This window comes from Schistocerca nitens, chromosome 1 (genome assembly GCF_023898315.1).
Source record: "Schistocerca nitens isolate TAMUIC-IGC-003100 chromosome 1, iqSchNite1.1, whole genome shotgun sequence".
In the NCBI taxonomy this organism is placed as follows: Eukaryota; Metazoa; Arthropoda; class Insecta; order Orthoptera; family Acrididae; genus Schistocerca; species Schistocerca nitens.
The window spans coordinates 1,023,137,121-1,023,164,815 of NC_064614.1; the positions used below are offsets into that span (position 1 = coordinate 1,023,137,121).

Consider the following 27,695-nt stretch of genomic DNA (forward strand, 5'->3'; position numbering starts at 1 on the left):
GAAGAACAGGGAACTGCAGATTCTACTGCAGAAATGATGCTGGTGGTTATTGTATGAACCACCATATCAATGGCTTCATGAGAAAAAGGCTCAATAGCGGCAATGGAGGCAAACGAGTCCCAGTCAGCCTTATTCAAAGCCCATCTGGGGAGGCACCCAGAAGAGGGACGCTGTGGCAGTGACAGAAAGACTGGAAAGTGGTCACTACCGCACAAGTTGTCATGCACACTCCATTGGACAAACGGTAGAAGGCCAGGGGTGCAGACCGAAAGGTCGACGGCTGAGTATGTGCCATGCGCCACACCGAAATGTGTGGAGGCACCATTATTTAAAAGAGAAAAATCGAACTGTGCCAACACTTGCTCAGTAACAGTGCCTCGGTCTGTTGCCACCAGTCCACCTCACAAAGGGTTATGGGTGTTGAAGTCGCCCAGGAACAGAAAAGGTGACGGCAGTTGGGCTATCAGCGCAGCCAGTATGTGCTGTGGGACATCACCATCTGGTGGAAGATAAGTTACTGCAGACGGTAACAGCCTGTGACGTCCACACCCTAACAGCAACAGCCTCTAAAGGCGTTTGAAGAGGCACACACTCGCTATAAAGAGAGTTAAGGATGTAGATGGAGACGCCACCAGATACCCTCTCATAAGCTGCCCAATTCTTATAATAACCCCGATAGCCATGGAGGGCGGGGGTTTGCAACGCCGGAAACTAAGTTTCCTGGAGAGCAATGCAAAAGAATGGTGAAGGCTGAGAAGTTGTCGGAACTCAGCAAGGTGGTGGAACAAATCATAGCAATTCCACTGAAGAATGACATTGTCCACAGCCAAAAAAGGTGTGAAGGGACCGAGGAGGCAGCTTACGCTTCCAGGTCATCTACCGCCACTGAGAGAGAGCCTGAATCAAGAACCATTGTGTCTGAGGTAGAGGAGAGATTGAGGTCTTCGGGGGATGCAGAATCTCCACCTCATCCTCAGAGGCAGAGCTGGTAGGTAGAGGTGGTGGCGGTGGGGGTGCAACCGCAATTTCCTTGGTCTTAGGGGTCTTCTTTCTTGACTTGTCTCACTGCTCCTTTGGTTTCTCTGGGTGGGTGGGCTTCACAGGTTCAGTCTCTGGGACAGGAGGATCGTGAAGCCCTAAGACCAGCTGCTTCTGGACACTTCAGTCACTGACGGACGTCATCCTTCCCACTAGGAGAACCCTGGCGAGAAAGGGATCCCTTCTGAGAGGGAGGAGCTGAAGAAGTGGTACGCTTTGGGGGAGGGGGGAGGGGGGAGGGGCGTGTTGCTTCCAAAGTAGGTGGTGCAGGGGCAACAGGGAGAGAAGTGCCCCCCACCATCAAGGGGGCAGGTGTAGTCTTACGGCTCTGAGAGCTGAATGGAATTGGTGCAATGGATGGGGCTGGAACTACAGTTATAGCCGCAGGATAAGACGTTTTCATGCGCATCGCCTTTCAAATTTCCTTTTTGCCTCAGTGCAGGACAGTCGATCCAGGGTCTTGTATTCCATTATTTTCCGTTCCTTCTGTAGAATCTTACAGTCCGGCGAGCAAAGGAGATGGTGCTCCCCCGCACTTGACACAGATGGGGGGTGGGGCACATGGACTATTGGGATGGGATGGGCGACCACAATCTCGACATATGAGGCTGGAAGTACAGCGGGAAGACATATGGCCAAACTTCCAACACTTAAAGCACCGTATCGGGGGAGGGATATATGGCTTGACATCACATCAGTAGACCATCACCGTGACCTTCTCGGGTAATGTTATCACCCTCGAAGGCCGAGGTGAAAGCACCGATGACAACCCGATTATCCCTCGGACCCCGGTGGATGCGACGGACGAAATGGACACCTCGTCACTCTAAGTTGGCACGCTGCTCATCATCAGACTCTAAAAGGAGATCCCTGTGGAAAATAATAAATAACCCTGGACTGTATTTAAGCTCTTATGGGGCGTGATAAAAACAGAAACATCCCGCAGCTTATCACAAGTGAGTAATGCCCGTGACTGGGCAGAGGGTGCTATTTTGATCAAGACTGACACAGATCACATTTTGGACAAGCCCTCCACCTCCCCAAACTTGTCCTCTAAATGCTCTACAAAGAACTGAGGCTTCATGGACACAAAGGATTCCCCATCAGCTCACATACATACTAGGTACTGGGGAGAACAAGATTCGCTGCCATCTGTAGCCTTTCATTCCTCCCATGGCGTGACCAGGAAGGGGAATGACTTGGGGTCGTACTTCTGTTCACTGAATTGAGCCCTGGAACACTTAGAGACTGCTGGTGGCTGGCCACCATCAAGAGATGATGTACCGCACTTCATTGCGGGTCATCGGCCCTGATGCCACCCACTCTGACCAAGGACCCTCTGCACGTGCGCCACTCAGGCACAGCAAGGGCCACCTGGCAGGATGGCCATTGCCGGGAGTCCCGATGCACCAAGGAGATAGGCATCTACCCCTGGGCATACGTGGGGAGTTAACGGCGCAGGCATCAGCAGAGCGATCCCTGTGTTGTCAGGAGGCTACAACCAACAGGGTACATGGCGGCCCCCCCACAACAGACTGGCTACTGTGCTGGATATCAGGTGCAAATAAGTCCATGGTCGTTGTTGGCGCAGAAAGCGACACTGCACAGCGCATGGTGGAAAACGCACCCAGGAAAGTGTCCTCGCTCAAAAGATGTAGAATGAGTGGGACTGCAATGCGACGACGGGAAAGGGAGCTAAAGATCTCAACACACTATGGACCATTTAAGGCGCCCCCAATTGGCTCGCTCTTCAGGAAAATTTATAAATATGGAGGTGAAACCCTACAGGGGACCATCACATAAAGGCCGAAATGTGAGAGACTCCTTTTAGTTGCCTCATATGACACGCAGGAATACCTCGGGCCTATTCCAACCCCCGGACCCACAGGGGTGGGGTGTATGATGTTAGTAATCTGGCTTTAGCTGCAGTTTTGTGAAGTGTTTCTATCATTATCTTTGCATATGTTTTGTCCTTAGAAATTACTGCAATATCATCAGCAAAAGTGAGACATCTCACCTCAAATCTTCCTCTTTGTTCTCCTACATGGATTCCTTCAATGTTTTTCTCTAGTAGTTCTTTATCCCACTCCTCCATCACCTCGTCTAAGAGCAGATTGAAGAGAATTGGTGAGAGCCCATCGCCCTGCCAAACACCTGTGTTAATTCTGATAAGTTCAATTTCTCCTAGAAATTTAATTTTTGAAGTTTTGTCTGTGAGTGTCAGTTCGACTAATTATCAGGTGGTTTTGTTGATAAAGTGGCCGTGCGGTTAAAGGCGCTGCAGTCTGGAACCGCAAGACCGCTACGGTCGCAGGTTCGAATCCTGCCTCGGGCATGGATGTTTGTGATGTCCTTAGGTTAGTTAGGTTTAACTAGTTCTAAGTTCTAGGGGACTAATGACCTCAGCAGTTGAGTCCCATAGTGCTCAGAGCCATTTGAACCATTTTTTTTTTTTGTTGATACCTGCTTCTTCCAGTGTTAGTGTTTATATTAAGGCAAAACAAAAAATCTTGTCTTTGATTCCTAAACTTTTTATTATATTTGCAAATCTACTGGACAAGTGTTGTGCGATATGAAATGTCTACTTAATTATTGTAGTGTGTAAAAGGATTTGCTGGCTAGGCAGCACAAAAGTAAAGCTCTATGGAAAACAGCCTTCACAATTATGATATCCTAAGAGTACATGCATATAAAGTTGTATTACTACGTACTGTGTGATCTTGTACTATTCTATGTTACTATGTATTGTGTGACCTTGTATTATTTTCTTTGTAGTTTTTAATTAACATATTTGCATATTCTATTTCCTTGAAATGGTTTCCCATAAATTTACATGTACATCTGCGCAACATCCAAACAATATTTATTTTCTGCAGGTGGATAAATAAAATAAAAAGCTGTTTTGTTTGTTAGGGAACAAAAGTTGTACATCTGTAAACACAGAGCAAATGAACTGATCTGCTGCTGTATAATGTTAATGCCAGTGCCAATGCCAATGAGTCCTACATTATATTCATGTCTAAACGTAATGGTTTGTCTTGTTGAAGATAGATTTTTCACTTGCACCTAATATAAATTCACAAAGCAATATGAGCTTGTTTTTCCCTTCCTTCCCCTAAAAAATGGGTTTCTCTTAGGCTGAATTTTGAGTGACCTTAATTATAATCTGCGAGGCTTAATCATAAAGATTTAGTTATCATCTCAGAAAAGGAAAGTTACACAATTACTTTTTGTTTATTTGCAAGTAAATGTCATCTGCTGGGTACACTTTGTAGTCTTTGTGTCAGAGAAATGCAGTACATTGCTCGAGGAGCAAAACAAAATGACACATCTTGGTGATAAAGTGAAGTATTGTGAAACGATTTGTTTTCTTTACTTGATGAAAAACGACACTCCCACAATAAATGCTGCACTGTTGGATGTTACTGCAACTACGCATCATCATATGACAGGGGATAGGTGGCACAGTCAGTCAACCACGTGTAAATGACTACAGAATAAGGTTAATACTTGTTTCATTACATTTCTTCTATTCACTGCGTGTTTAAATGTGAAGTAATGTCAAAAGCACAGATCTTATGTATCAGATGTTTATTACGTAACTTATTTGTTAGAAAATTGTTGTCATGGGTCAATGTGATAAACAATAAGTCTTGTCCAGGCATGGTTCCTCAAATATGTAACACACAGATCATTAATCTCCCCAGCTACTAACTGCACACCATAATGAAATTAATACAATTAATTAAAAAAGCTGATATGTTTTCTTTTAATTATGAGCCTTGAGAATACAACTCTTACACCAGTCTTCCAAAATATTTACTTCTATTATATTTTTCGTGCAATTCTTTCCACTGGACAAAAAATTCGTCTACAACATAATACAATATTTTTCCAGAAAGAGATAACGTATTCACTCTACACACACTCTCCACAAAAACTGTATAGGTATCACTTATAAACATGACGTTCATTAAAAAAGAAATTATGCATATGGGTATACATGTACCAGGTCCATTGCACAACAGTAATTTTGGCCTTAAGGCCCACATAATTGGAACGCATACACAGAAGGAATGTAAAGTTGTAAACACAGATGTAAAATACGACTGACTGACGCTCCTACTACGTGGTATCTTAACTATCTTGAATTCTGCTTGCTTCAGATCACGATTAAATTTATTTGCTAAAGCCTCTTCCATTGACAGTATCTTGGTTTCGCTAGAACTGTCTGAAGATGCCACGATGTAAATTCTGGGACTGTAGACACTTGGATTCAGGCATCGCATAAGTCTTAGTATTTCGGCTGTGTGGCCACCGGAGCCAATTACGACAGCCGTTTTAATCTTGTTGCCGCAGACATGCTTATTGTACTGTGTTCTCTTAATTAAAATGTTCACTACTACATACAAAATTCTCCCAATCAAAAGTAAAAGTAGTGACAACAAAAGTATTACTAACATCCTGAACTCTGCACGTTCGTTAATTACCTGATACATTGCACATCACTTCTACAATACAGAATTACAGATACATATTTTTTATTACGTTTACATGTAATAAACGTAAACAAATCCAGCTATCGCAACAAAGATATTTTATGGAAGACATAAGTTATTCCACAGCAGATATGCGAAAATTAGTATAAATCGCCCTGTACCTCTTGCTTTAGACGATGTTCTCGATTGTAAAAACCTGTATTATTTGTAAGGGGAAAGATAATTGTTGGATTCTCTGCTTTTATTGTTCGTTGTTGTACTACTGCACATCGATTAGAAGTGTACATCTTTAATGCCATGATTTGACGTCTGTGAACTTCAAAGACAACAGACCGGTAACGTGGACGATGGCGGTGGGGCTGTGACAGTGTTAAGTGTAAACTAAACATTGTGTTAAATTCAGACACACATTCTACAACTTTCAGCCGTTATGTTCAGAAAAGTTTTATTCTAGCAGCTATCATATTATATATCATAATTGCTAGTTAACATTCAGTCACGAGCTGGACGAAAAAGAGTAAAGTTAATTAAGTAAACAACTATCAAGTAAGATATTAATTATCGTGTATTATATAGAATACTAAAATTGCGTGTAGCATCAGAATGACTTCGTTCTCGAAAGGTGGTTCAGAAGACCAAACCTACACACATTTAGACCTTAGCGGGAAACTCATCATAAAGGTTTGTTACAACATAATCCTTTTTATTATACGTAGTTTTATTTTTGTTTAATACGACAACTGGAACTGTTTAGGTGTTCAGACAGCGTGGTTCTTTTAAGACACAATCTACCCACCAATATATAATCCTGGATCGCATCTGATGTAAATACTTCAGCCAAAAGTGTTAACCTCGGAGAGAAAGTAAAAATTGATTGTGAAAAATTATACATTCGTAGCTTTGGTGTTGGAGAGAAGTTAATGGTGAGCTATTGTGGCAGGTTTGGCTGTGATCTGCTAACCCTCATCTACCCAAATGAAACTGCTTGATGAACTAAACAGTGAATGTTATGAAAAGGATAGTTGCTACTCACCATATATCTACATCAATGTTCTACAAACCACTGTTAAGGTGCACGTCACATTGTACCAGTTATTAGGGTTTCTGCCTGTTCCATTCATATATGGAGCACAGGAGGAATGATCATTTCAGTGCCTCTGTGCATGCAGCAATAATTTCAATCTTATCCTCATGATCCCTATGTGAGCAATACGCAGGGGGTTGTAGTAGGCTATATTCCTAGAGTTGTCATTTAAAGCTGGTTCTTGAAACGTTGTTACCAGACTTTCTCAGAGTCCTATCTGGTACGGGTCCCACATACCCACATACTTGAGCAATATTCTAGAACTGGGTGCCTGAGTGGTTCGTTAAGCAATCTCCTTTGCAGACTTGTTTCCACTTCCCCAATATTTGCCAATACAATGAAATCTACCACCTACATTTCCCGCAGTTGAATCTATGTGATCATTTCATTTCACATCCCTACAAAGTGTTGACCCAGGTATTTGTGTGAGATGGCCAAGAGTGACTCATTGCCAATCTCTGCACCATGTTGAAATCTTATCAATAACTGACTGAATATTTATGCAGTTTCTTTGACAGTACTTTGTTATAGATAATTGCATCTTGTGCAAAAAGCTTGATTTTACTATTAATATTGTGTGCAAGGCCATTAATGTACAATATGACCAGCACGGGTCCCAACACGCTACCCCGGAGCACAGCTGAAATTACTTCTACATGTGATGATGGCTCTCCATCCAATAACATGCTGTGTCCTCCCTACCAAAAAGTGCTCAGTCTAGGCACAAATTTCACTTGATATCTCATATGATTGTACTTTTGACAACAAGCGTTGGTGTGGTACCGAGTCAAATGCTTTTTGGAAATCAAGAAATACTGCACCTACCTGGTTGCCTTGATCCAAAGCTTTCTGTATATCACATGAGAAAAGTGCAAATTGGGTTTCACATTATCGACGTTTTCGAAATCTGTGCTGGTTGACATTCTGTTCAAGACACCTCAGCTTAAAATGTGTGCTAAGATTCTACAACAAATCAATGGCAAGGATATTGGACAGTAGTTTCTACTTCTACTACCCTTCTTGTAGCCGGATGTGACTTGTGCATTTTTCCAAGAACTGGGTGTATTGTTTTGTTCAAAGGATCTATGAGAGATTGTAGATAGAAGAGGGGCTAACTGAGCCACAAATTGAGTATAGAATCTGACAGGGATTCCATCAGGGCCAGGAGCTTTGTTCAGATTTAATGATTTCAGCTGTTTCTCAACACCTCTGACACTAAAACTTATTTCATTAATCTTTTCAGTGGTACGAGAATTAAATTGGGGCAATTCTCCTGGGTTTTCCGTTGTAAAGGTACATTTGAAAATGGAGTTAAGCATTTCAGCTTTTGCTTTGGTACCCTCAATTTCAATTCCTGCCTCATTCATTAGTGACTGGACACTAACTATGGTGCCAGTAACAGCATTTACATATAGCCAGAATTTATTTGGGCTCTGTGAAAGATCATTGACAATATTCTGCTAGAGTAGTCACTGAAGGCATGAAGCATTGGTGTCTTGACAGCCAAACATGTTTCATTCAGCATCTCTCTATCTGTAGCCCTGTGCTTTATTTTACATCTATTACGCAGTACTCTCTGTTTCTTTAGAAGTTTCTTTACAGTTACTGTATACCATGGAGGCTCCCTCCCATTATGAACTGTTCTACCGGGTAACTATCTATCCAGTGCATGGTCAACTATCATTTTAAACAAGAGCCAGAGCTCCTCTACGTGCTCGTGACTTGTGCTGAAAATTTCAATTTCCTCATTGAGATATGAGACTGCTGATTTTTTTATCTTGTTTACTGAACATATATATCTTTCTGCTTGTTTTAGTTGTCCTTCGTACTTTGGTAATCATTGCTGCCAGAGCCATATCATATTCACTGATACCAGTTTCGATGTGGACATCCTCAAAGAGGTCAGGTCTCTTTGTTGCCACTAGATCCAATATATTTCCGTTATGAGTGGGGTTCCTAACTATCTGTTCTAGGTAGTTTTCAGAGAAGGCTTTTACTAAAAAGTTTCACAGGATGTCTTATCACACCCACCACTAACGAAATTAATTTTCCCAATTAATTGTTGGATGACTAAAGTCTCCACTGATGATTGCAGTATGATTGGGGAACTTATGTGCAAGTGAACTGAGGTTTTTTCTAAAATTTTCAGTTACATCTAAGATGAGTCTCATTGGCAATAGAAGGATCCAATTATTTTATGCCCATCCCAGATACCAAGTACTGCCCAAACAATCTCATATGCAGCTTCAGTTTCTACCTCAGTGGATAGGCACAGCAAAAAGATTGTACGACGCACACTCACACTAATGCAACTCACACACATATGACTGCAGTCTCTGGCTGTTGGTGCCCTTAGCAGCCAGAGACTGTGGCCATGTGTGTATGAGTTGCTGTGTGTGTGTGTGTGTGTGTGTGTGTGTGTGTGTGTGTGTGTGTGTGTGTGTGTGTGTGTGTGTGTGTGTGTGTGTGTGTGTGTGCGCGCGTGCGTGCGTGCGCGTGCGCGTGCTTGTGTAAGTTCTGTCTCCAACGAAGGCCTTGTTGGCCGAAAGCTCATTTTCTGACATTCAGTTTGTTGTGCCTATCTGTGACACAGCATCTCCACTATATGTTGAATAGCAACTGTCCTTTTCATAATATTATTACATTTCATCCTGGATTTTCCATTGTTAAACAGTGAATGTGACAAGCAAGCCTTCGAAGTGCAAGCTATCAGAAGGCTCGCTCCAGACTGGAAGCTACGTAGCAGTTATTTATTGGAAGTTAATTGCATGAGAAAACTTGTAACTTGAGCAGTAAGCAACACATCAGTATATGCCAAAAAGAGCATATCAGCATATGCCAAAAAGTTTTTCTTCCAGCCTTGACTGCACTGACACAATGAAAAACCTTGAGTACTGATTTCAATATGTTATGACCATCAACAATTGCTGTGTTAGTACTGAAACTGGTCTTTAAGTGTGTGCATAAATTATATTTTCAAGAAGCATGATTTCTATTTTCGGCCAGTATGAGCAAATTAACATGTACAGATATGCTAAGATCTATTGCCTCAGGAACAATACACCTGAATTATTGTGAAGAGGTCTTCCATACTCTTGAGTTGATTCCATTATGTACTACATTTTGTCTGCTTAGCAAAGATCCAACTCGATGTTGAGATTCTATCCTGTTACACTAACCATATTAGCATAAAGCTTCAGTGAAATGAGGTTAAAAGGGTCAGTAGTATAGCTTCATTTGTAATGGATGTTTCAGATAAGACCAAATAATACAGGTACAACACCCAAATTTTTATCTTGCTTTGTGCCCAAAATACCAAATTTCCTCAAACTGAATTTTAAAAAGCACTGTTTACGTTAGGGTCTAAATTTATATTTTGTTATGTGGCTTATTTGGTGAAAAAAAATTAAGTTCTTCTCCTGATACTTGCTCCGATATCAATATTATCGTACAATTTGCATGTCACGTGGAACTATTGGTAGACTTCAGGGCTCAAGACTGTGTGGTAGCGCTAATACCTTAAAATGACAGAAAAATTTTTGTTTGCCAGCCATGAACATCCCAACAGGTGTGTGTGTGTGTGTGTGTGTGTGTGTGTGTGTGTGTATATGTATATATATATATATATATATATATATATATATAATGTTAAGCAACTTTTATGAGAATGAAAGTATCAGTGTCTAACAGTAACTGATTTACAGCACATCTACTATAACGACAAACAGTGTGTTAGCTCTGTGTCATATTTTGTTTTTACTTTTGTTAATCTCTTGGTTGTCTCGGATGCCACTTACTTTTAGTTGCAGACAACAGTTGTCAAGTACTGTAATGTTAATGTAAGTATTTTGATGTATTTTCATCACATAATTTGTTTCTTCTTATAGTGTCTTTGTGTTATGCTACAGTGCATCTGACACATGCTGCAAAACTACTTAGACAAGTGGTAGCAAACTCAGCAATATCCATTAACAGGGAGCTTGTGAATACCTCTGGTGCAGCACCACACAGCAGTTGCTACCAAGGCATTACTGCATACTCTCTCATAGACATGGAGATCTCATAGTGTTGTTTATTTGCAGTTGATGCACTGGTATGAAGTTCTGCACACTAAAAGATTCAGTCATTCTCTCATTTTGGTTTTCCATTTTTTACATCTACACTGTGAGATAATTGTTATTGTAGTAACAAACTGGTTCAGCTAGTTGTCTTGACAGAAAGGGATCTCGTTCCCCAGCGTGTTGGTCAGGTGTCTGAGTGACTGCTGCACTTCATCATGAAACTGAAGCATAAAGGTAAACACTGCGTCATAGGGTACTAGTGTCTTTAAAGGTGCATAATGAGCTTCAGGGCCTCTTCCTGAACATATTGCAGCTGGCATATGTAAAAGTTAGTGGATTCTGTCACAGTGTGTGCCAGTACTCAAGCACTGGCCTAAGGAGTACTAAGTGTTAATACAGACAGACATTGTACTCTTGCATGCTCAGCTGTTTTGCCAGTCACTTTGTTATTCTGATCTAGATATAATATTAACTCTTCAAAATCCTTTTCAACAGAATCTGATCTGAAGGGGAAAAAAAGTAATAGGCACGTATGCTACAGCAAAGATCTTACATTTAAAAATTGTTACATTCATATTCAGTGGACTAAGTGACACTGTCATTGAACTCTTTATTAATAAATAATCTCCTCCTCCTATTTCCAGGCTCAACTTGGAGATGATGTACGTAGAATCCCTATTCATAATGAAGCTATAACATATGATGAACTTGTACTGATGATGCAGAGAGTATTCAGAGGCAAATTGAGCAGTTCTGATGAAATTTTACTTAAGTACAAGGATGAAGGTTAGTATCCTTCAGTTTGTGTGTTTTTTTTTTTGTAGTGTTAGGTAAAGAGGAATATCCAATATTGTTGGGCTTAACCAGTGATGTAGGAATGGTGACAGATGTCATAAACAAAATGAAGAATATAGTGTGATATCAGTGGCAATTTTTCCAAAACAGGCGAAGTTACAGATAGGTCTGGCACCTCACTGATGTATTTTGCTCTCACATTCATTCTCTTCACCAAATAACAACCAAACTGTGAAAATACACACCAGAAAGCGATGTCACAGCAGTCATTAACTTTGAATGACTGGCCAATGCTACTCAGAAAAGTGTTAGCATTATTGAATATTCCTCTTGACCCATAGTATGTAACATTTAGTAGAAAAATATTATATTTCTTGTTGTAGGATGGTAAAAAAAAAATCTTAAAGGACAAATCTCTCTAAATCTATGCCTCTTAAGAGGGTGATAAGGTGTGGTCATCAGAATGAGATTTTCACTCTGCAGCGGAGTGTGCGCTGATGTGAAACTTCCTGGCAGATTAAAACTGTGTGCCGGACCGAGACTCGAACTCGGGACCTTTGCCTTTCGCGGGCAAGTGCTCTACCAACTGAGCTACCCAAGCACGACTCACACCCCGTCCTCACAGCTTTACTTCTGCCAGTACCTCGCCTCCTACCTTCCAAACTTAACAGAAGCTCTCCTGCAAACCTTGCAGGAGTGCTAGTTCTGTAAGGTTCGCAGGAGAGCTTCTGTTAAGTTTGGAAGGTAGGAGGCGATGTACTGGCAGAAGTAAAGCTGTGAGGACGGGATGTGAGTCGAGCTTGGGTAGCTCAGTTGGTAGAGCACTTGCCTGCGAAAGGCAAAGGTCCCGAGTTCGAGTCTCGGTCCGGCACACAGTTTTAATCTGCCAGGAAGTTTCAAGGTGTGGTCATAGTTGTCTGAAATGTCATGGTGGATCTAGTAACCAAAATTACTTCTGAACTCTATGGAAAGTTTTTGTATATTCTTTTTCTTTTACATCTATTGCTTGTAAGAGAATTGAGTGTATTAGCTGGAATGCATTTTTTTCACTTATATTCTGTGTTCATGTTAAATATATGCTATCCATATTGGAATTAAAATCTTGGTTTCCTGGAAGACACTATAAATTACAATACATGAAGTAGATAAAAGCACCAGAACAGACACAGGTTTGAAAATAGTGTCAGTAAAGCTTTTAACCTTGACGACCATGTAAAGATTAGATTCCTAGTTTAAGGACTATTAAATTGTAATTCTCATAATGCTGTCAACGTGGTTGAGATAAACCACCCATTGTAATCTATGTTCACCATAACTAAGATTTCACATTCATATTTGTTGACTCGGAACCTATGTATCAGTTTCCAAGATAGCCTAGTCCTCAGGCCTCGTTATAGATCAGTCTGTCGCTGCAACCTACATCAGAAAAATTATACACTACCAGAAAAATATTAGAACACCTGGAAGGATGACATTGATTTTGATCCGATGATGGCATATGCCACCTGAGGGATAGTAAATGTATTGATAATGGTTTCATTGTTTTCCATTTACATATAGCATAGTGGCATAGCTACCAGAGCACCATCTGTGTCTACCCTTTAGTAGGAAAAGATCACAGCCAGAAGGCTCAGTGTGGTGCAGCTATACCATGGAGATGTATTCGTGCTTCCTACAGTCAACTGAGTTAGTTTGAAAGGGGTCCAGTTGTGGCTTTGGAGAACTGCCACACAAGTAGGACGTTAAGGTCAGTTGTGCAACGGTGCTGGTATCAGTGGTCAGGAACTGTCGCTATCCGATCATTAGAGTGGGAAAAAGGGCAAACACACCTCTAGCCTGTCTTTCACTCGTACCACAGCATCGACGTGCACGGCTCAACTGGTGCCACCAGAGGATCAATTGGGAGATGGAATAGCATGCTGTTATCTTCAGCGATGGTGGTCGTTTGTGCACATGATGTAGTGTACTTTCATGCAAAGCATACTGGCTCCACCCCAGGTCTTATGGTCCTGGGTGCAATAAGCTATAACTCTCGTTCACCTTTGGTGTTTCTAGACGGGGCACTAACCAGCACACAAAATGTTGTTAGCCCCTTTTGCTGTTACCGTAGCACGAAGATGATATTTTGTTCCAGCAGGATAATGCTTGCTCACACACTGCCTGTGAAACTCAATGTGCTCTGCAAGACATGCAGCAACTTCCTTGGCCAGCATGACCTCCAAGCTTGACTCCAATCGAGCATTTGTGGGATATAATGGGACGAGAAATGTCTCGTGCGACTCATCAGCCAAAAACTGTCGCAGAACTACGTAAATGGGCCAAGCATGCATTGCACAACAAATCCCAAGACACTATTCACCATCTGTACAATAGACAGGATGCCAGAGACCGTACCTGCATGTCCACTCATGGAGGCTACACCACATACTAATATGGGTGTTTCAATGTGGGTTGATACTTGGTATCTCAGAACCGCTTGTGTTAATGATCGGTAAATTAATTATTTCATTTACCCCATATGCACTGTTACAGCAACAAATCTTGAGTGAATTGGAAACCTCTAAAAGAGCCCCCGCCCCTTCTTCCCCTTCCCTGTGTAAAATGAGTAGTTTTAGTGTTCTGATCTAGCCCTGTTTGCATATATCTGTAATTGTGCTCTGCAACCCTATTATTCATGGGTCAAAGCTGATGTTAGATATCAGTAGGTTCAATACAACCTGAGAAAGTCCCCAACCAAAGTACCCCATTTTCTTGTGGGGATTTGCAGTTAAAATGTACTTAGTTGTATGATGTCATAGTCGACATCGTGGATATATCTAGTGCATATTAATAGTTGCCATTTTGATATCCATGTTGATCAAACCTAATAGATTGTATTGTATTTTTCATTACTTCTCTGTAGACCCTCAAATTTATTTTAGATAATAGGAGAGATGTATTGAGATTAAATTTAATGCACAAAATACTGCCTAGTGTTGCTCCCTCGACACTTGTTGTTGTTGTTGTTGTTGTTGTTGCTATTGCTATTGCTATTGTCGTCTTACAACCCAGAGTCTGGTTTGATGCCGCTCTCCATGCTACTTAATCCTGCACTATCCTCTTCATCTCTCTCTCTGAATAACTACCGCAACCTATATCCTTCTGAATCTGCTTAATGTATTCATCTCTTGCTCTCCCTCTAAGATTTTTACCCTGCATGCTTCCCTCCAATACTAAATTGGTGATCCCTTGATGCCTCAGAATGTATCCTACCAACCGATTTCTTATTCTAGTCAAGTTGTGCCACAAATTCCTCTTCTCCCCATTTATATTCAGTATGTCTTCATTAGTTACATGATCTGCACATCTAATCTTCAGCATTCTTCTGTAGCACCACATTTTGAAAGCTTCTATTCTCTTTTGGTCTAAACTGTTTATTGTCCATGTTTCACTTCCATACATGGCTACACTCCATACAAATGCTTTTAGAAAAGATTTTCTGACACTTAAATATATACTTGACATAAACAAATTTCTCCTCTTCAGAAACACTTTCCTTGCCATAGCCAGTCTACATTTTATGTCCTCTCTACTTCAACCATATCAGCTATTTTGCTCCCCAAATAGCAGAACGCATCTACTACTTTAAGTGTCTCATTTCATAATCTAATTCATTCAGTGTCACCTGATTTAATTCAACTACATTCCATTATCCTCATTTTGCTTTTATTGATGTTTATCTTATATTCTCCTTTCAAGACACTGTTCATTCCATTGAACAGTTCCTCCAAGTCCTTTGCTGTCTCTGACAGAATTATAGTGTCTTCAGCAAACCTCAAAGTTTTTATTGCGTCTCCATGGATTTAAATTTGTACTCCAAATTTTTCTTTTGTTTCCTTTACTGCTTGCTCAGTGTACAGATTGAATAACATTGGGGATAGGCTACAACCCTGTCACACTCCCTTCTCAACCACTGCTTCACTTTCATGACCCTCGACTCGTATAACTGCAATCTGGTTTCTGTACAAATTGTAAATAGCCTTTCATCCCCTCTATTTTAGCCCTGCCACCTTCAGAATTTGACAGAGTATTCCAGTTAACAATGTCAAAAGCTTTCTGTAAGCCTAGAAATGTAGGTTTGCTTTTCCTTAACCTAGCTTCTAAGATAAGTCGAAGGGCCAGTATTGCCTTATGTGTTCCAATATTTATCCGGATTCCTAACTGATCTTCTCTGAGGTCAGCTTCTACCAGTTTTTCCATTCGTCTATAAAGAAATCGTGTTAGTATTTTGCAACTCTGACTTACTAAACTGATAGTTCTGTAATATTTACACCTATCAACACCTTATTTCTTTGGAATTGGAATTATTGTACTCTTCTTGAAGTCTGAAGCTATTTTGCCTGTCTCATACATCTTGATGAAGAGTTTTGTCGTAGTTGGCTCTCCCAAGGCTATCAGTAGTTTTAATGCACTGTTGTCTACTCCCGGGGCCATGTTTCGACTTAGGTCTTTCAGTGCTCTGTCAGATTCTTCATGCACTATCATATCTCACATTTCATCTTCATTTATGCCCTCTTCCATTGCCATACTATCGCCCTCAATTACATTGTGCACAGACCCTCTATATACTCCTTCCACCTTTCCGCTTTCCCTTCTTTGCTTAAGATTGGTTTTCCATCTGATCTCTTGATATTCATACATGTGGTTCATATTCCCCCAAAGGTCTCTCTAATTTTCCTGTAGGCAGTATCAATCTTACTCCTAGTGATATATGCTTCTACATCCTTACCTTTGTCCTCTAGCCACCCCTGCTGAGCCATCTCGCACTTCCTGTTGATCTCATTTTTTAGTTGTTTGTATTGATTTTCACCTGCTTAATTTACTGCATTTTTATATTTTCTCCTTTCATCAATTAAATTCAGTATCTCTTCTGTTACCCAAGAATTTCTCTTAGCCTTTGTACCTACTTGATACTCTGCTGCCTTCACTGTTTTATTCCTCATAGCTATCCATTCTTCTCTTACTGCATTTATTTTCCCTCTTCTTGTCAATTGTTCCCTAATGCTCTCTCTGAAACTCTCTATGACCTTTGGTTCTTTAAAACAGTGGAAAATCCAGGGTGGAATGTAACAATATTATGAAAAGGAAAGGTACTACTCACTATATAGCAGAGATGCTTCGTCACAGATAGACACAACAAAAAAAAAGAGACCATCAAAAATACAGTAGATCACACACACACACACACACACACACACACACACACACACACACACACACTGAGACGCGATCCACACAAGACGCACAGTCACGAGTGTTTTGCAGTGTTTCTTCAGTTTTAATCTACAGTTCATAACCAATAAATTGTGGTCAGAGTTCACAATTGCCCCTGGAAATGTCTTACAATTTAAAACCTGGTTCCTAATTCTCTGTCTTACCATTGTAGAATCTATCTGAAATCTTCCAATGTCTCCAGGCCTATTCCACGTATACAACCTCAATTCATAAATCTTCAACCAAGTGTTCGCTATGATTAAGTTATGCTCTGTGCAACTGATGATGGTATTCTAAGGACATAACATGCTGACGACATTCTGTTTGCAAATACCTTTGTGTGTTCACACTACTTCAACTGAGAATCAATATTCATTCCTAGACATTTTGCATTTGTTACACAATCTATAGAGGTGCCATCTACATTTAACTTAACATTGGCATTTTTCGTCTTCAAATTGAAATTCATAGCATTAGTTTTCTTTATGTTCAGCGTCACTTTATTGCTTATTGATCAACCATAAACTTCCTTGAGAGTTTCATTTGCTTTCTCTGCAAGGAGTTCTCTTGTTTTCTCAGTGACTATAATATTGCTGTCATGAGTGAAGAGAATTTTTTCACCATGAGTAACACTACTGGGAAAGTCATTGATGTATATCAGACAAAGTATTGGTCCTAATATGCTATCTCGCGGAACCCCTATATTAATGTATTTTCGTTCTGATCAGTGTTTTACTAAGTGTTTAGATCTATTTGAAGTATGTGTTATCGCTACTCTTTGTACCCTATCTGTTAGGTATGATCGAAACCAGTCATTAGTAACCCCTCTTATTCCTATTGCCTCAAATTTATTTAATGGAATCTAGTGGTCAACTGTATCAAAGGCCTTGTAAAGATAAAAAAATATGTCTGTGACACACTCATCTTTATCAAGAGCATCAAGTACAACTTTTGTGAATTCTACTATGGCTGACTCTGTATTTTTGCCACTTCGGAAACCAAACTGTGATTCACTTAAAGATTGTATTTATTCAGGTAATTCATTAACCTGTCTTTCATAATTGCTTCTATTATTTTTGAGAATGGTGACAGGAGGAAAATGGGCCAGTAATTTTCTATGTCTTCTGCATTACCTTTCTTAAGCAAAGGTACAACTCTTGCCTGTTTAAACTGCTCTGGAAATGTCCCTGATGTGAAGGATTCATTTATTATATTTGGTAAGGGGCCTTGTATAATCCATTCGCATTGTTTTATTACACACATTGATACTTCATCTAAGCCAACTGACTTTTTAATTTTTGAACAGTGTTATTGACTTCATTCTCTGTGATCGGAAGAAACATCATTGTATTTAGTGCAACATTATTTACAGGTGTTATATTTGTTTTGGGAAATTTTTGCTGTAACTTCTCTGCAGTACTTGAAAAAATGCTCGTTTACATAGTTTGCTAAGTTTTGTGGATCATTTATTACCTTATCCCCCTCCCGTAGCAGTATGTTATTTGCATTATATATTATTTTGTTATTAAATGACTTTTTTTTGCAGCAATCAGTGCTTTCCTATAGATCTTTTTGTATCTATGACAGAAATTTAAGAATTCTGGATCATTGCAATCTTTTTCATGGAACTGAGGTGTTTAAGTGTTTGGGAGGACTTCTTAATCCCTGCTGTTATCCATCTCTTTTTGGGAGATGTTGAAACAGATATGCATACTTTTGGAAATGCCTTTTCAAAGATTAAAATTAAATAATGTGGAGAGTTTAGAGAATTTCATACTCAAATTGGTTTCTTTATACACTTCATCCCAGCTTTGTTTTGCTAGTTGTTTCGAAAAATCTTTTATTTCAATTTCTGATAGATGTCGTTTGTAGGCTTGTAGTTTAGGGAATGATTTGATGCCTGATTTTACTGTTATTATTTGACAGAGATGGTCTGATAGTTCAAGATCTTTTACAGCTACATCTCATTTTTCCCTGTCCATATTTGTGGCCACATGGTCAATTACTGATGCAGTCATTGTAGTAACCCTTGTTGCCTGTTGACCAATTGGGACATGCCAAAACTTTGAAGGATATTTATGAAGGTGCTGCTGGATTCATTTATGATATTAGCGCTGATGTTAATGTCCCCAAACAGAATTATGTTGATCTTTGTACTTGAGACTGTATCTAGAACTTCTGTTAATTTATTGAAAAAAGTGTCCACACTACTGCTGGGAGATTTATACAAACACAAAATGATTAATTTCTTGGTGGTATAAAGCCCTGTTAATTCAGTAGCCGATATTTCAGAGTGTTTGTCTTCACTTACTGTATTGATGTCATGTCTTGATTTGAACTGAGTTCCTTTTCTGATATAATTGCATCATCCTCCATCCCTTGAAGCAGTTCTGCAGTAGGAGTTTGCTCTTTCATATAATGATAATACTACATGTTGGATTTCTGTGTGTCTACACCAGTGCTCAGTAATACAAACTACTTTGAAGTTCAAAGATCGCAGCTCAACTTCTAATAGTTGTATTTTATTTTTTATTGATTGCATGTTTTGATGGAGGATTGTTAAGCCTGTGAAATGCCCCATGTTACTCTTTCCAATGGTTTGGTTTTCTTTGTGACATCTGGTATGTGTGATATTTGAAATGTTAAAGTCTGTCTTTTGAGTGATAGTTTCAGAATTTTTTAAACTGCTGGAGATACTCTTTAGCCAGGGGAACCTGTGGTCTGGCTTTATCCTTAAAAATACCTACTTTTCCTACCCATGACAAAAGGTATTTGAACATGTGCGGCCCGAGATCCACCCCCCTATACTTTCATGAATCAGCTGTACCAATCTTCCCTTCCCAGTCCTGTTTAGGTGTAGGCCATGCCTAATGAAACCCCATGTGTTGATAGTCCCAACGGGCAACAGAGAAACATGAGCAAAGTTGGCTGCCCTCAGAACCATCCCTAACCCCACATTGATTCACCTCACAGCTCCATCAAGGTGTGGTCGATCATGATGCCGGAACAGCTCAACAGAGTATACGTTGGTGCCATGAGTCACGGAATTTATGTTGTCCAGGTCACCACCTATGTCATATGCCCCATCCCTGTCCAAACTGTTTCCTGCCCCACCCACTATCACTACATGGTCCTCTTTTGTGAAGTCCTTACATAAAGACCCTAAGTCCTCTATCACATGACTTAGCCCTGCATTTGGCTTGAAGATACTGGTGGCCTGGTATTCTGCCCCTAAACTTTCCTGCAACTGAGGGCCTAACACCTCACGCCTAACACCTCGCCTATGGCTACTACCTAGCAGCAGCACTTTCTTCTTCCTAACACTTTGTACGCTCCTAGGCTTCTTGGCCTCGGTTTAAGTGTGCTGCGTGTTTCCTGCTCCTCGTTCTACCCGAGGCTCTTCTCCTCTTAATTCTGGCAGTGGTAGACACCTGTTTTTGGTGTTGATAAGACTGTCAGAGTGTGTTTTCTTTCTTCCTATCTTCCTACCAGCTGCCAAGTCACAACCACCCTCCTCCCCCCTATCACCCCTGATCCTTATCAGTTCCTTCCTTGCTTCCTCCAACTGTGCCTGAAGCGCACAGATTTTCCTTTCCTGTTCCCCAATCAAAATGTTCGTACTGCATACTCTGCAGTTCCAGGGGAGAGCCTCTTCTGTTCTCTCAACATTCTCCCCACTGCATCCCCCTAGTGAAAATATTTCTTACAAGACTGGCAAGAAATCCCTCTACTCTCTATCCTATAACAGCTCCCACGTTTCTCTCTCATGGTCAGTTTCAAAAGAATAATTAATGCTTTAAATTTGCCACGGATGCGAGATTGGCTGTGTGTAAACAAAAAATGACAAAAAGTACATTGTGTTTAGAGAATTTACATTATCAAGTGTCTTTGGTCAAGTTTTTAAACATTTATAACCCAGAAAATTTAGGCGTAGATCGCATATATCTAACTAGTAAACAATACGAAATGTGTTAGTTAAATATGACTTGGAAATGCTTAATTACACTTTTATTGTGACAATACACACTGATGAAACTAGTAGCTGTCTTTTTTAAATGAATTTTGCACTATCAAGAAAACTTGTGTTTGTCACGCAAAATTTCCATTTATGTCGCGATTATCAGGACTTCAGATAACACGAAGCTTTTCAAGATCAAGATCTGCCGGGATGCTAATATTCAGTTATGTGACATGAACAGCAGACGCTACAGCAAGTATATGAAACAAAGAAAATTTAAATTTGACACTATTTCCTCTTAAATGAGTTCTTTTAGCGGACGAAGAAAATACCTGTGATCTCAGTGGGCGGCCATCTTGTACTGTGCACACGCAATGGAATAGTCAGTTATGGTTATTATACTTGTATCAGTCATTGGAAAATAATGTAGCTGTTGATATTTTCTATACTGTTTATTTTATTTTTATAATTTGTAACTGCTAATACGTGCTTAATATTGGTATGTATATTCTGTATTTCAGACATGCACAATATTTTGTCACTGACTGTTTGCCAGTACTGGCTGGTACCTAAGGTGAGTCTTATCCATATTTCTTAGTGGATTCAAATATATTTTCATAGCACCTTTAATTTGTTCACAGATGGTGATCTAGTAACAATCTTCGACAGTTCAGATCTCGCTTTTGCAGTACAGTATAGCCGGATCTTGAAACTACAAGTGTTAGTAGGTGGTGAGGCAGCATTACGAACTAAAGGCTTACCTCCATCTCAGGTATCAACAGTGAGAAAAGAACTGCAGGAGATTCGTGACCGGGTGAATTACCTGCTGGACACAATTGAGCCCCGTACAGTTGAGGTCACTTCATCCACAAGTGACTCACGAAGTTAGTACCAAATTTTGATATTATAATAACATATGTTAATGAATTTGTGTTTTTATGCAACTTTATCAAACTGACCAGCTCAGTGTTGTGCCACTTTAATGAGTTGCAGATGTCATTTTTGAAAGAAAACCTATTTCTCAATCTCTTCGACTCAGAAAACCACTATGTACAGTTTAACCCAGCTCTCTTCTCTTTGTTGGTTTCAGTTATCGAACAATCCACAATCAATTTGCGAAGTTGGACATCTATAAACAATGCATCAATTTGCTTAATAAAAAAAAATGTGCAAGTGGTTGTTAAAAACAATAAAAGTTACTTGACTCGGTTCTCATTGATGTAAAATTTATCTTTGGCCGGTTGTTTCGTTCGGTGACCTCACCTCCTATGCAGGGAATGGGTCATTGCTTTTATATATGTATGGTGAAATGTAACAATGAAGCAGGGACTGAGATTTCTCTCCAGATTTTTAATGGCTGTCAGTTTCTTTCACTTAACATAAGTCAAAACGGCTTGCATAATGCAAAGAAAACATTTACAAACACCAAAGTTCAGTACAGCTCATCATGACTGCTTGCATCTTTTTCCGTCACAGCTGTACAACACCAGATTCTAGAGTCCAACCAACTACACCATCATGCAGTTAACACTAAGTCAGGACTGCTTGTTACACACAAATTAACAAGTGCATCGATACATAAAGTCACAGTTCAGAGATGTTTGAACGCATCAGTCTTTTATGCTACAAAGATGTGTGTACAGTTTTGATATGACTGAAATTATTTTCAAAGAGATTTACATGTATTTAACATTTCTTTAATAAAAGCAATGATTGTAGGAAACAATACATGCTATATTTATGGTGTATCAAGAAGGTAAATACTTTAGCATTTGGTTTATTGTAATCTACAATACTTTGCCAAAAAATGAGGCGTGTTTAGCACTTCCATTACAACAGCCACCTCTGTGATGTAGGGAAAATTAAATCTGTTTTCACACTGTACCAAAAGGTACACTGTTTTTTCTGTAGTGAATGGGACAAGGTATTTTGTGGAAACTTTGTGAGAACACCTCAAATGGTCATTCCAAGTTAGACTGTGTGAGCATTGTCACTTTATTGTAAGAGTACTACAATTGTTTTGGCTGTTGCTTTATTTTTATTACGTGATATTTTTTTTTAATACACTGCTCCCTTGCAGACACACACATGGCGCACAACATTTTTAAGGGGAAAGATGGACTGTTCCGAAACTATAGTATGAATGATGTCCCTCCGTCACAGTCATCCCTAATCATTTCAAAATTAATAGTTTCTTTCAAGTATAGCCTTTGGCTGAGACCATTGTATGGGCAAATGATAGAGTGAGAACTCATTATGTGTGTCTGATAGTAGAATCGACACCACTGAATATTCATCTGCAAATTATATACTGTTTATTTAATGTATGCCATAATGTAATGAGTTTAAACTACTACAATTTAACTAATTAGCTGGGTATTAGCATGTTCCATAGATTATAATTGAAGTTTCTATGATGTGGAATGAGCAAGTTTTATAATTATAGTATTCTTACTCAGTGAAAAATATGTCAACATATTTGTGACTAACACTGCTGTTACAATTTATATTTTGTGATGTACAGCATGGTATGTATGCTTAAACTGCTGTGGGTCAGTTAAATTGTCATGCTCTGCCACTCCGCAGGTGCTGAGGACATGTTTAATTGCCATCCCTGGATTCTCCTGAAACGCTGTTAATGTGTTATGTATCAGGTTCAGCCGCTCTCTCATGTATACTGACTAGTTACTTCCATATCGCAGTGAATAAAAAAGTTTTGATTATTTATCACACAACATATGTACATCTTTGCATGCTATCATTTGCAAAAAACCTTGTTTCAGTATTGTGAACGATTTGTTAACAACCATATGATTCACGATGGGCAGGGACAGAAATGGGAGCATTGCACATGACCATCCTTTGGATATAAAAATCAATAACTCAAGAACAAAATGAGGTATCATTTTGCTCTAAATTTTAAATAAAATTTTGATATCTTATCTACATTTCATACACTGCAATTATATAAGCTAAAATCAGCCATACCCGAAGTTTATGCCCGCATCTCGTGGTCGTGCGATAGCGTTCTTGCTTCCCACGCCCGGGTTCCCGGATTCGATTCCTGGCTGGGTCAGGGATTTTCTCTGCCTCGTGATGGCTGGGTGTTGTGTGTGATGTCCTTAGGTTAGTTAGGTTTAAGTAGTTCTAAGTTCTAGGGGACTGATGACCATAGATGTTAAGTCCCATAGTGCTCAGAGCCATTTTTGAACCGAAGTTTATGCAATGCAAACTCTCTCGTGCAAGGTTTTATTTAATTTGATGCAGTGCAGTAACTGTGACATAACATGAAAAGAAATTCAGTCCTTTGTCGAGCAAAGGTATCCACCTGTAAGATGCACAAGAATCAAATTTTTTCATGTAGTGGTTTCCTCAAAATTGAATGACAAGCATGTCATGTTACATCATGTCATAGCACTTGTACAGAAAGCAGATGGCAGTTATGGGTGAAGGTGAGTGAAAGGGGAGCAATGGTGGAGAAGGGAGTTTAAGCGTTGTAGCCTATCATTGATGATATAAAATATGTGCATTGAGCAAGGAGGAAAGGGGAATAAGAAAAATTTGGAGAAGGAATTAAAGTACAGGAAGAAGAACTAAAAACTTTGAGGTTTGCCGAAGACATTGTAATTCTGTCAGAGATAGCAAAGAATTTGGAACGGCAGTTGAATGGAATGGACAGTGTCTTGAAAGGAGGATATAAGATGAGTGTAAACAAAAGCAAAACAAGGGTAATGGAATTTAATGGGATTAAATTAGGTGATTTTGAGGGAATTGGATTATGAAATGAGACACTTAAAGTAGTATATGAGCTTTGCTATTTTGGTAGTAAAATAACTGGAGTATAAAATGTAGAATGACAATAACAATAAAAGCATTTCTGAAGAAGAGAAATTTAGTATCGAGTGTAAATTTAAGCATTTTGAAACAGTTTCTGAAGGTACTTGATTGGTGTTTAGCCTTGTATGGAAGTGAAACGTGAGCAGTAAGCAGTTCATACAAGAAAAGAATAGAAACCTTTGAAGTGTGATGCTACAGGAGAAGGCCAAAAATTTGTGGAAGGTGTGTTTGTGCGCGTGTGTGCGTGTGTGTGTGCGCGTGCGTGTGCGCGTGCATGTGCGTGTGCGTGCACACTCCCATCAGACCAGTCTTCAGACTGAAGACTACAGCAACCATAGACTGAAGACTACAGCAACCATCACACTAACTGTAAAATACACCCATGTACCAGAACATAACCTCACTATTGGCACTACGCCTGATAGCAGATGACATTCTTCTGGCATTTACCAAACTGCCCTCCCATTGGATTACCAGAGGGCACTTGTTTCCAGTCATCTACTGTCCAGTGGCATCACTCTTGACAGCACCTCAAGCAATGTTTAGCAGTAACTACAGAGATCTGTGACTTGTGAGGAGCCACTCTACCATTGTACCCTGTTCCTTTTAACTCCTTATATTCAATTGTTGTGCTAGCTAGGGCTTTGGAACTCGTGACTGGTTGTTCAGTTGATTTCATGCATATTTTTTACAGCTATCCTCTGCAAAGGTTGATGAGCCCTGTCAGGAAGTGAGGTATGCCAGATCTTGGTTTAGTTGTGGTCGTTTCTCTGCATTTCCACATCACAATCACATCACCAACAGTTGACTTGGGCAGCTTTAGAATGGTTGAAATGTCTCTGATGAATTTGTTATTCCGGTGACACGCAATGACTGGTCAACGTTCAAAGCCACTGAATTCTCCTGACTGACCCGTTCTGCTGGTATTGCTTCTTTAATGACAGCACAGTACTACCTGCCTCATGTTACACTGACAGGTCTGCTGTTCATGACATCTAGTGATCAGTTCCACAGTACATATTGGTGTCCTGATACTTTGATCAGATAGTGTATCTCAATTCAGGTAATTAATTACACATAGAATATGATGGTTTAATTAACATCAGTTGGTTAAAACAGTGGCAAATTTCAAAATACTTTGCCTTGACAAAATATGTGCACAGATTTTTACCCTCCTAATCAACCAGTCATTTGATGTTCATAATAACAACATGTGTTTGATTTTTGTTTTCATAGGAATTGTTGTTTTTGTCTACGGTTAGCTCTTCTATCCCCAGGTCAACCTTGATGCGCAGAACATCTGAGAGTATAAGCAGTGTGACTGGAATGACAGGTAATGATTGGTCTGGCAGTACAGCTGTGTGTCACATCATTTTTGCTTTGAGTAATCATGTGGTGGAAACACTGATGGAAGGCACATTGGAGTGATTCAAGCAATGTTTTGTTGGTATGGATGTTGATAAACCCACTGCATAGTTTTTTGTTGTTCAAACTCAGTATCACGTCAGACATCGAATGAAGTTGTAGTCTGGCAGGTGTGGACAGAACTGTCAAATAAAATAAGAATATCCATTGGAAATAGGGATATGGGTACCTATGAAATTCAGCTAAATTAAAATATAGAAATGAACAAGTGTATACATCTCAAGATACTAAAGAAAGTTAAAATTTATCTTTTTCCAGGCTTAATTAAGTTTTGTTGTCAGTTACCATTGCATAAGCAGCAGAGTCAGGATCAGCTGCAACAGTTTGTAGTACAAATGACTCCTTACCAGCACTGTAAGCAGTGTTTCTGTAATTTAATTTTGTACTACTGATTTGAACTGTTACACAAACTAGCCTGAATTGTCTTCCTTTTCATCCTCCTGCTTCAGTTGTTATCCTTGCAAACAATGATACAGGCCAAAATCTGTGATGAGTACAGTTTTTCTGCTGCTCTATTTCAAAAATTATTTTCTTATTGCTGAACTGCTAAAAATAACAGTGCAGTCTTCTCATTATTACAGTAATGCTCATACCTCTTTTTCAGCTGGTCAGCATGAGATGAACAATCCCAACCCGAATATCAGTTCGCGAGAGTTTGACCCTCTGCAACAGGCACATCAGAAAGCTGCTGAGAGTGGCCAGGTTGTCAAGGATGAGGTTTCGCAACAGCCACACCCTCCAGTAGATGGTAACTACTTCATTCTCAATATATAGTAATGTTAGTACACTCGCGTCATTATTCAGTATTTTGGGTGCCTGGGTGTATAGGAGGGGAAGAATCTCAACTTATACCTTGATATTTATTAGTAAATTATTAAATAAATTTATTTCACTTTATAGAACTAAATTATTCTCATAAAACTCAGTTCAGTGTAACACACTGGTCTTCAAGCCTTAAATGGAAGGATAAAAAACAGTACAGCTGGATCAGTTGTCGTATTTTAATATGCGATTGCTTCTCTCTCTGTCATCATAACACTGATTTCAAGTGTGATGAAGAGAAGGCTACCACTGAGAAAGGATCCTGCAGTGATGCCAGTAAATTATTATGGTAGGTGTCAGTAAAATTACCTGTAAAACTTCAACATACTAGATACCCCTTTTTTTACAAAATTGTTATTCGGTAAATGCAGAGAATGGTCACATGATAGCAATTTTCAGAAAGATAATACTAAATCTAGATTTGATATGATTGGATGGATAAAAGAAATGTACACACCAAGCAGCAGCAGCAGGAAGAAACACATATAAAGATTAGAGAAACGTCTAAACTTTCGGAGCCAGTGGCTGCCTCTTCTGGCAGAAGGGTTGAAGGGGAAGAAGGAGGGACAACGAAAAGGACTGATGATGTTTAAGAAATTGGAAATGTTCAGAAAAAGTGGCCCAGAACCTCTGGTCATGGGAGGCTTACCGAACAGGGTGACAAAAACCTCACCAGTCCTTTTCCTTTATCCCTCTTCAACCTTTCTACCAGAAGAAGGAGCCACTAGCTCTGAAAGCTTGCACAATTATATAACCTTCATGTGCATTATATTTATATTTTCAGAAATTGGCTATTTTAGTTGATAAATCTAGATTTGATATGAAATAAAATCTACCAACATCAATGTTTTGTCGTTGAGAAACGGGTACCTAAGCAGTTTGTTAGCTGCGTACACACAGTTAGGTTATTTGTAATATTTCTT

At 39.6% G+C, this 27,695-nt stretch overlaps 2 protein-coding genes across 2 annotated transcripts in view; one reads left to right on the forward strand and one right to left on the reverse strand.

The window, feature by feature from the left end:
- Nucleotides 1-4,785: 4,785 nt before the first annotated feature.
- On the reverse strand, nt 4,786-5,618 carry LOC126196408 (UDP-N-acetylglucosamine transferase subunit ALG14 homolog). Its single transcript, XM_049934562.1, has one exon. The coding sequence runs from the start codon at nt 5,535-5,537 to the stop codon at nt 4,836-4,838; it is 702 nt and encodes a 233-aa protein (XP_049790519.1). The 5' UTR covers nt 5,538-5,618; the 3' UTR covers nt 4,786-4,835.
- A 234-nt stretch (nt 5,619-5,852) lies between these two features.
- LOC126196391 (protein TFG-like) overlaps nt 5,853-27,695 on the forward strand; it is a 53,353-nt gene continuing 31,510 nt past the window's right edge. Inside the window, exons 1-4 of the mRNA XM_049934561.1 lie at nt 5,853-6,218; nt 11,327-11,468; nt 21,330-21,572; nt 26,555-26,698. Of these exons, the coding sequence (XP_049790518.1) occupies nt 6,141-6,218; nt 11,327-11,468; nt 21,330-21,572; nt 26,555-26,698 (607 nt within the window). The 5' untranslated portion in view covers nt 5,853-6,140. The remainder of the gene's footprint in view (nt 6,219-11,326; nt 11,469-21,329; nt 21,573-26,554; nt 26,699-27,695) is intronic.